General features: G+C 48.5%; 2 protein-coding genes across 2 annotated transcripts; both read left to right on the top strand.

The window, feature by feature from the left end:
- Positions 1-914: 914 nt before the first annotated feature.
- FTJAE_6119 (CAMK CAMKL GIN4 kinase) lies at positions 915-4,785 on the top strand (the record flags this gene model as incomplete). The annotated part of the gene is made up of 5 exons (XM_037352698.1): positions 915-1,549; positions 1,598-2,320; positions 2,374-4,133; positions 4,195-4,512; positions 4,565-4,785. 5 exons carry the CDS (start codon positions 915-917, stop codon positions 4,783-4,785), a joined length of 3,657 nt encoding a protein of 1,218 aa, XP_037206797.1.
- Positions 4,786-7,904: 3,119 nt separating this feature from the next.
- FTJAE_6120 (malate synthase glyoxysomal) lies at positions 7,905-9,705 on the top strand (the record flags this gene model as incomplete). The annotated part of the gene is made up of 3 exons (XM_037352700.1): positions 7,905-8,265; positions 8,383-9,592; positions 9,648-9,705. 3 exons carry the CDS (start codon positions 7,905-7,907, stop codon positions 9,703-9,705), a joined length of 1,629 nt encoding a protein of 542 aa, XP_037206798.1.
- Between the last annotated feature and the right edge of the window lie 560 nt (positions 9,706-10,265).

Here is a 10,265-nt window from a genome sequence, read left to right on the forward strand (position 1 = left end):
TCTAGTACAAGTTCTTTCCCTCTGTGCCCTGAACGACCAGTATTCCTTTGCGATGTGGTATAGTTACCATTGTTTTCGATCTCTTCTCGATCTCCTCAAACAACGATGTCTGCCTGCCATCTTATTGAATGAGGAATCTATCATATCAAGCTGACTGCTGATGGTGATGCGACATTTTGACTTGGATTGTTCATTGTGCTTTTTAACCTCTCCCTGCGTAAGAAGGACTGTGGTGGTATTCGAAAGGTCTTGTCATTGGCCATGGACTCGAACTGCATGAAGAACTGGAATGCATCGCGATGCCTGGATGCAAGAGAAGGACCTCAATTTCAGCTTGTGCCAGCTGTTGTTGACCAGAATTCCCCACCATATCATACCTGACCGTGCGTGGTGCGATACTGGCATATTGGCAGGTGTATGCAGGTGGCAGATGCCAGTCGAATGCCAGCCAGCTACAATTATTATATTCCAGCCTTTTCTCCCTTGGTATCGCCCACACCAGCCTTGCCAAACATATCTGCCGGTGTAAACATTGCATTCCATTCTCAAAAATTCCCCTCCCGTCGCTCCGAACTGACTTTGTTTCTTGTCTCTTGTGTCGTTCATTTCTTTCTTTCTTTTTCCTATGGCTCCTGGATCTATGGTCCTTGGCCAACTTCACTCATTCCCGCTCACTCAACGCCTTCGTTTCTCCCCCTCTACTTTACAACTCCTCTCCTGCTTCTCCGACTATCGCAACACCTTGTGCTTTGTTTGTCAATACCAACTTACTCAGGTCACGTAGACCAAGTTCATCATAATTATTCTGACATCCACGAGCAAGCCTTTCTTCGATTTCTCCAGCATTTGGGCAAGACGTGAAACTGTGTGGCTGCAATATTATGTGCTGATTCACCACACTCAGCGCGATTACAATGGCCGATACTATGGTGGCAACCGTTCGCTCACCACTATCAGAAGCATCGAATCGAATCAACTCGAATTATCCTACTCAAGAAAGTCAGCGCCACAAGCCGCGTTATGACCGCCCTAACTCGTCGGTTGTCAACAACACCGGACGCACAAACCATGGGCATCCGACTGCATACTTTTCTGGCCGAGCTCCTACTCAACAGCAGCCTGCAGTCTTAGCACCTCAAGAGCAAGCTACTTTAAAGCCTCCCAGTGATATGGACGATGAACGTCGACATTCGGCGGCATCTTACGATTCTTCAGGAAGTGGCCGCAGCAAGAAGAACTACAAGACACATATAGGGCCGTGGCAGTTAGGCAGGACCCTTGGCAAAGGCTCATCTGCGCGCGTAAGACTATGTCGCCACACAGGTACAAATCAGCTGGCTGCCGTCAAAATTGTCAACAGACGGATGGCGTATCTTGTCCAAGATAGTAGTTTGGCAGCTCTTAGCAAGTGGGACAATAATCTCCCAGATCAGATCGATGGCGAGATGCGTGTTCCCATGGCTATTGAGCGAGAAGTGGCAATCTTGAAGCTCATCGAGCACCCGAACATCATGAAATTATACGATATCTGGGAGAACCGCTCAGAGGTGTAAGTGCTCTACGCTGGGAATTTTGCAAGCGGATACTGACAATTTAGCTACTTAATACTCGAATATATCGACCAAGGTGACTTGTTCACCTTTATCAACATGAAGGGCCGCCTGAGCGAGGAAGTTTCTATCTTCTTCTTCCGACAGATCATCAGCGCCATCTCGTACTGCCATTCCTTCAACATCTGCCATCGAGACCTAAAGCCTGAGAACATCTTAATCAGTGCTGATCTCCAGATCAAAATTGCTGATTTTGGCATGGCTGCTCTCCATCAGACTGACACACACCAACTTGCTACAGCTTGTGGCAGTCCTCACTATGCGGCACCAGAGCTCCTCAAGAACAGACAATACAGGGGTGATAGAGCAGATATTTGGAGCATGGGTGTTATCCTATTCGCAATGCTTTCAGCCACTCTTCCATTCGATGACCCTGATCTTCGTGTGATGATGGCTCGAACGAAGAAGGGACAGTACGAGATGCCAAGTTTCCTCAGCCCAGAAGCTGAGGACCTGATCAGGCGAATGTTACAGGTCAACCCCGATAGACGCATCACCCTCAAGGACATATGGCGCCATCCTCTGATTCGGAAGTATGCATATCTGGATAACCTTTGTGACATCAACAGCCAGCCGCCTGATATACGCAAAGGCTTCCAGTATACCCCAGTACCTACAAAGGATGTTGATCCGCAATTAGTTCGACAATTGCGATCTATGTGGCACATGTTTAGTGAAAATGACTTAAAGCTCAAGCTTACATGTGACGAGTAAGTATTTGGCTCCTCTTCTGGCTTTTGAGTTGCAACCGTTGACAATGCAGACCCAATGATCAAAAGGCTTTTTATTGGTTGTTACACCACTACCGCGAGCAGCAACTGGAAGACTTTAAGCCTGAGCTCGCCCACTCCACAAGTGACTATCACCACATGAAGCCCGGCACATGGAAGAAACGCGTATCGACATGTGAATTTACACAGCCGGGCGGCAACGGTCACGGACGTTCCATATCACGGTTCACTGTGATTTCGAATGCCACTGAACCGGAGTTAGCAATGAACCAGGAACCGTTCCAGACAGAACGTGCGATACGCTCTCGTGATTCCCACAGAGGACAGTCGTTAGTCAGTGTCAACCGTTACTCTTGCGCAGAGAATGGTTCCTATACTGGACAGCCCAAAAGGCTTCGAAGCGGCTCAGGTGCACGTCGCGGACGCGGGGCCTCAACCCGCAATTCTACCACAGGGCGTCTTCAATCGTCTCGAGGGTCGCTCTCTTCGATGCACAGCAGTCGGCAAGGTACACCTCATGCGCGAAGTTTGCGACACAGACGTGGAGTTGACTTCACACATGTCCGGAAGCGATCGACATCATCCTCCAATCGCAATAGGAGTGGTTCAATGCCTCCTTATGTTACCGAGCAAGGCTCTACATATCAGATCGAAATGATTCGATCTCACACTCCAGAACTCCCAAGCCTACCTAGTGGCATGCTTCCAAAAGTGGCGGATGGACAAGACGCTCAAAAACGCTCCTCGGGGCAAGCGTTGCGAATCGCGCTTGGATCCCGATACGCCTCCGAAATCTTCAAGGAGGAACTGCGCCATTTTAGCAGCAATATTGCCAAGGACTGTGACGAAGCGTTTAAAAGTTCATTGATAGAAGAGGACTCCATCGCTGGCTCGCTGACTGAACCAGACCGCACCCAGTACGAATCTACACCGTTTTCCTTCACCATCGACGCGCCTGAGGATTCGGCCCCAGATGTTCTCGAGTTTTCGAATAAATCCTACAGCAACCGGCCTCTTCCACCTCTGCCGACTCCGACGCCAAGCTACAATGGTCATTCGTTGGCACCAACACCCACTGGTTCCAGGCCGGTAACTCGGGAATCTTATTCTGAAGAGTTGAGCTCAGAGCAGGTCGAGGTGGCCCAGCCAGTTCTGCTTACGAGACACACTGAGCGCCGGGTTGTCTCAGCTCCGACTTATACTCAAAAGCACAAAAGAAGTGCTGCGCTGCCATCCATTAACGAAGCTGGAGCAGCGGCCAGCGACAAGGCTCGTATCGTGTCAGCGCCTCCGCATACGCCAACAAAGAAAGGGATTGATAGAATCCGTGGCATCGAATACTTAAGCCAAGTCGAAAACAGCATTCGTGTGGTCCATTCTCCAGGTGACGAGAGCCCCGTGAAGATTCCCGAGCCACTCAACGTACGGAAGAAGATCCCTGAACATGAACAACGAAACTCGGCCCCTGCTGCACAACTTCGAGAGTTGGACTCGGCGTCGCAGCGCAGTGTGGATGGTGGCACCACGGCCACAACACTCTCGCTGGAGCCCCCTTCCCAAGATGCCCAGGCGGCAAGGAAGAAAAAGTTGTCTTGGTTCAAACGATCTTCGAAAGTTGAGTCAGAACCCAGTCGGGAGTCTGTTGAGTGGCAAGATTGCACTTCGTACTTGACTTCTAGTGATGGGAAGCGAAGCGATTCAACGTCAACAGAGGCTCCGACTAAGAAGAAGACTTTCCACTTTTCTTTCTGGAAGAGCAACAAACAAAGAGACTCTGTTATGTCAATTGCCAGTGAGTTATTTTCGCCATCCCGTAAGCAGAGCCTTGTGTGGTGATCTAATATTGGAAATAGGACCTGAGCAGAAAGAAGAGCGACCGTCACTGGAGATCAACACCATGGGTAAGACACATGTTTCCGCCAAGGCATCTCAGTCCAAATGGCACGAGTCAGGCTCTGGCCCGGTGCGCAACATCGAGGTTAAACAAAATTGGCTCGCACGCCTGTTCAGAGTCAAACCAGCAACAGACCACATTTGCATGACGATTTCGAGGAGACGAGCACGTCAGGAGGTTACCATCCTCCTGCGAGAGTGGCGCAAGTATGGCATCCGAGACATTCAAGTGGACAAACAAAGGAACATTGTCTTTGCACGGATTGCAGCTAAGAACTGTGAGTGGTATGCTTGACATGATTGCGGCACCAGAACTGACAGAGACCTTAGTTTTGAATCTGAAAGAAGTATCCTTTGCCGCCGAGGTCGTCACAGTGATCGAGCATGGTAAGAAACAGCCACTCAGCATCATTCGGTTCACGCAGGAGCGAGGAGCAGCCAGCAGCTTCCACAGAGTAGTCGACACAATGAACATGATCTTCGACGCAAGAGCTTTGGTGGTAGCCGACAGGAACAAGCGAAAAATGATGATCAAGACACTCAACTCGTGATATCGGCGTTTCAATCAGCTCCACGCTGGCTCCTTCGACATGTACTTGTCGAAATATGATGCAAGCTGGCTATTGACACAGCCTTGCGGGTTGGATCACGGGGTTATACGAAGAGTTATGTGCATGGCATTGGTTGTATGGAGTTGGATGTATGAGCCATTGCTTTCCGTTTTGTTCTGCTTTTGGGTCGAGGTGAAAGGCATGATTTCTTCTTTTCTTAAACATGGACGGGCGAATATGCGGAGTACAGGAGGGAATAGTTGTAGGCTAGGGATAGCCACTGAGTCGTCCCTTAACTAGATAATCCCTTTATCATACTAAATCGCGACTTTTTTCTTGAAAACATGGCCACTCAATAACAAAACGAGAAAAGCAAGCTAAAACACGGCTTGCATCCAGAAGGGGACCCCACGTGTTGGTTAAATGTATGAAGCACGTTTTTATGTCTTGGAGCTGATTTCAGCAGAGAGAACCTAGCGAAGCTGAACTCACGGTGGTCTTGCCTAGTCCATGCCCCAAACTTTGTCTTTGTGCAATCATCATGAACTGTAGGCTTAGAATACTGATTTAATCAATGGAGCTCAAGTTACAAAAGCTGTCAAGGCTGCTTCTTTCTTGCACTCATTGACTACTGTGATTGGCATTTTCTGCAACCCTTCTGTCGAATAGAACGGGTCTGTGGAATATAACCAGATATTGATCATAAGAGCTCCAGTAGTTTGAGATGGATGAATGCATAGTTATGTATCTGCTTCGACCTTGCCTTTGAGTTGCGTCTTGTACTGCTCCATAGCTTCGAGCAAGTCTTTTGTCTCATCACTATCTTGGAAGACCAGCAGCCGAAACTCGGGGACCCCTTACCGAGACAAGGTCTTCTATGGTTTATGAATGACTGATAGTCGGTCCAGGGATATGTAATAGTCATAACTCATCTCTCACTCTGGGTACTGATGCGTTGTCGTTACAGTAGGTATAGCCAGTCTGGCAAAATATAACATTACTTATCTGGACCAGCCATAGTAATTCAAATAGTATGAAGACCAAAATATCTATAGATGCTCATCAATCAACTCATATATTATCCATGAGAATACATAACTCTCCACCACAAATCAAACGAGTGTTGATTCACTGTTACTCACCATTTCAAGCTAAGCCGTCTATAGTCTTGAATTTCTGGATATATCGACATGATGTAAAATGTTGATGCCAGACTAATTAATCAGCACACATGGCTCGATTGGATTCAGTATTCAGCTGAAAAGAACGCTGCTATGTCTCATTATTCTATTTGTCAATCTGGCTGTCGAGAGCAGCAGCAAACAAGCCTACCTTACTTCGAAACGCTTGACAGGTCTTCTTTTTCAAAGAGCTCACCTTGCTCAAACAAGTGATACGGTGAGTATAGAGTACTCTCAAACTGTCACATAGCACCATTGAGCAACCCGTGAGCGAAAGTAACCAGGTAGCTACCATATCGACGAGTTTGGTTGTCGGAGGTCAAGTCCGAATTGATCAACATATGTGGAGAGGTTCGGTAGCTTTTCCGAGATATGGATGGATCCCTTCACCTGCCTCGGCTGCTCGGTCGGTGGATCGGATCCGTGATTTCGATAGCAAGATATGCATGCTTCTTCACCGAGACCACATTATATACACTTCTCAAGCTTACTAAAATTAAAAGGTAACAAGTTATGGAATTTTATTCCTTGCTGGTGGGCTGGTGCTGAAAACCGATAAGTCCTCTCGGAGGTCAAGACCGAAGTACGGTGTCATTGAATACAGTACCCTTGTAAGTGCAGTTGATCAATAAGTCAATAGTTTCAAGAGTGTTGCAGTCACTGCAACCGAGGTTCAATTAAGAATGGCTTGATGTGCATCGAGAGGCTTACTGCTTAGAACGATGGCAAGCGAATATAAGGTAGGTTCTCGGTCGAAGACCGAGCAATCAGGTAAACAAGGTGGGTGGTTGACAAAGCTATTGAATGAGGTAGGTAGGTCCAGTAAGGTAATCCTGAGATGGAGTACGGAGTACCCTCCTCGTGGAATGGGAAGTCGCGATGGAAGTAAGGTAGGTACGCCCCCGATATCTCATGTGTACAAGGGCCTGGCTAAAGGCATACAAGTTGCCGCCCACGGTCCCTAACAAATTTGGTGGGAGTTTGTCCACTCGGAAGTACAGATTTCAGCTGTTCAAGTACCCTTTCGGCTGAGTTCCCCGGACCGTCACGGCAGTTACCTACCATCTTTTCCGTCTCCACATGCGCTCTTCACCTTGACCTTTTAGCGTCAGATCTTGCCTGCTTTCATGCTGCCTTTAACCTGTGAATCTTCACTCCATCCACCCGAGCCAGGCCGATGGCTACCGAGCTCAACACGGACGATGGCCGTTGTGCGGTCATCGATTGGAAAGGCACGGTGATTGAAGTCCCAGTATTGACAAGCTTACAGAATACTGTCGCGGCAAGCTTGTGAAATCAGTTGCTCGCGTAACAAACGATCAGTGTTTGTAGCGTCTTGCTATAAGGGAACGGGAGCAACGAAAGCCAACTTAACTAAGGCAGGGAGATACCTGATTTTATTGAATATGAGAAAAGAATCGTCGGACTTCAATGTACGGGCTGGTCTCGGCGCACGTAGTACTGAGGTAAAGTACAGTGCGGTGTTGCATTCGACATTCATTTGCAGGGATATCTTCATCTTCCCCAGGTCCGGTGCCGTCACTGACGCGGAGGCGCCCCTCGGCCCTCGTCCGAGGCACGTTACGCCTTCAGGAATTTGATATGCGGAGCACCAGCTGCTTCAGTGTTAACATCTATATAATTATCTGCCTTGTCCCAATCCTTTTGCTCTTCAATACTAGCTTTCCCAATAATTTACTCTCACCTTGATCGAGACCGAGCGTTTTCCTGAACCCTACACTTGTCTCGTCAAACTTGCGCAAAGTATCAGAGCTACTTACAAGCACCGTCACTGGCACCTCATCACCGGAGACGTCTTCGACACGTGAAAGTGCTGGCAACAGTACATAATACTCATTGACCTTTCTCATCTCATCTCTTCATCTTACCTCATCCTCCATCAGCCAAAACAAGAATTGCTCTTCATTTGCAATCACAATGGCCTCCGTCGATTCTGTCCTTCAGGGTGTCTCCGTTTCTGGCAAGGTTGACGACATCCACCGCAAGATCCTCACACCCGAGGCCCTCGCCTTTCTTGCGCTGCTGCACCGTTCTTTCAATGAGCGACGCAAGAATCTCCTTGAGCGCCGCAAGGCTCGCCAGGCCGAGCTTGATCGAGGAGTTCTCCCTGACTTTCTTCCTGAGACTAAGCACATTCGCGAGAACCCTACATGGAAGGGTGCCCCTCCTGCCCCGGGTCTGGTGGACCGTCGTGTTGAGATCACCGGCCCCACAGACCGGAAGATGGTTGTCAACGCATTGAACGCCAACGTCTACACCTACATGGCTGACTTTGAGGGTGAGTCACTATTCTTACTGTATCTTGAATCATTTCCTCTATGGGCTGTCAACGACCGTCTATGGCTTTAATGGATGTATGATCGAGAGATGATGCAGTCGGCTAACCCTGTAACAGACTCCAGTGCCCCAACTTGGGATAATATGATTAATGGACAGGTCAACCTTTATGACGCCAATCGTCGTCAGGTCGACTTCAAGCAGGGACAGAAGGAATACAAGCTTCGCACCGACCGCAAGCTTCCTACTCTCATTGTCCGTCCTCGTGGCTGGCACCTGGAGGAGAAGCATGTCACAGTTGATGGCGAGCCTATCTCTGGCTCCCTCTTCGACTTTGGTCTTTACTTCTTCCACAATGCCTTTGAGACGCAACGCCAGGGTTTCGGTCCTTACTTCTACCTCCCAAAGATGGAGAGCCATCTTGAGGCTCGCCTTTGGAACGACGCCTTCAACCTCGCTCAAGACTACATCGGTATGCCCAGAGGCACCATCCGAGGTACTGTTCTGATTGAGACCATTCTCGCCGCTTTCGAGATGGACGAGATCATTTATGAGCTTCGTGACCATAGCTCTGGTCTCAACTGCGGTCGATGGGACTACATCTTCAGCGTCATCAAGAAGTTCCGCAACAACCCCAACTTTGTCCTGCCAGACCGTTCGGCGGTCACCATGACTGTTCCCTTCATGGAATCATATGTTAAACTTCTGATCCAGACATGCCATAAGCGTGGCGTTCACGCCATGGGTGGTATGGCTGCACAGATCCCCATCAAGAATGATACTGCTGCCAACGATAAGGCTATGGAGGGTGTTCGCGCCGACAAGCTCCGTGAAGTCCGTGCTGGACACGACGGCACTTGGGTTGCCCACCCTGCTCTTGCAAGCATCGCGACCGAGATCTTTGACAAGCACATGCCAACTCCCAACCAGCTGTTTGTGAGAAGAGAGGACGTTACCATTGGTCAGAACGATCTACTCAACATGAACGTCCCCGGTACCATCACGGAAGAGGGAATCAAGAAGAACCTCAACATTGGTCTCGGTTATATGGAGGCATGGATCCGTGGAGTGGGTTGTGTCCCTATCAACTACCTCATGGAGGATGCTGCCACCGCCGAGGTCTCTCGAAGCCAGCTTTGGCAATGGGTCAAACATGGTGTTAACACTGCTGAGGGCAAGCGTGTTGATAAGTCGTATGCTTTGAAGCTTCTCAAGGAGGTTGCTGACCAGCTCGCTGCGTCTGCCCCCAAGGGTAACAAGTACCACCTTGCTGCTCAATACTTCTCTAGCCAGGTCACTGGCGAGGATTATGCCGACTTCCTCACAACGTAAGTTCATCTAAACCCTTGTCTGTCTGGGTCCAGAGTACTAACTACTGCGCAGTCTTCTTTACAATGAAATCACTCAGGCTGGACCTCCCAGCCCTGCTTCTAAGCTATAAATCAACTTGTATTCAAAAAGGGGTGGATCAAAATAGGCATAATGGATTTATCGAGCGTTTCATGAGTGTATGCATAATTCTGGCTTTTTCCAGTATGTTATGGTTTGGGTCATGATATCATTTGTTACTTATACAGCCAAAGACTGGCATATCTACAACAAAAAGAGGTCTTTCTTTTGATGACTCGAGGTTATTGGCCAGTAAATCACTTTAATCAAGCCTCATTGTGAATCTTGTTATGAATAACTTACTTGCAGCCTTCCCTCCCACCAAGCTTACTCACCCACTTCACTCAGCACAAACATCCAACACAAGAACCGAAGGGTTTTGTAGCTGTCCGGGTCATTCTACATCGTTGAAAGAGGGTTGATCTCTTTTAAGTATGTCTGCGGGAAACCATTAACTGTATACTACAAGTTTTCGGATTCCACAACTTTAGCCATCGTTCACAATGTACTTAGCAAGACTTCGTATGTTAGAAAGCGAACAAGGGACCCCGGTGAACCCTTTTGTATCAATGACTATATTTGTTTGAGGTTTGGAGCCACCCTGGGTGATAT

Source organism: Fusarium tjaetaba (genome assembly GCF_013396195.1).
Source record: "Fusarium tjaetaba strain NRRL 66243 chromosome Unknown NRRL66243_c0000119, whole genome shotgun sequence".
NCBI lineage: Eukaryota > Fungi > Ascomycota > Sordariomycetes > Hypocreales > Nectriaceae > Fusarium > Fusarium tjaetaba.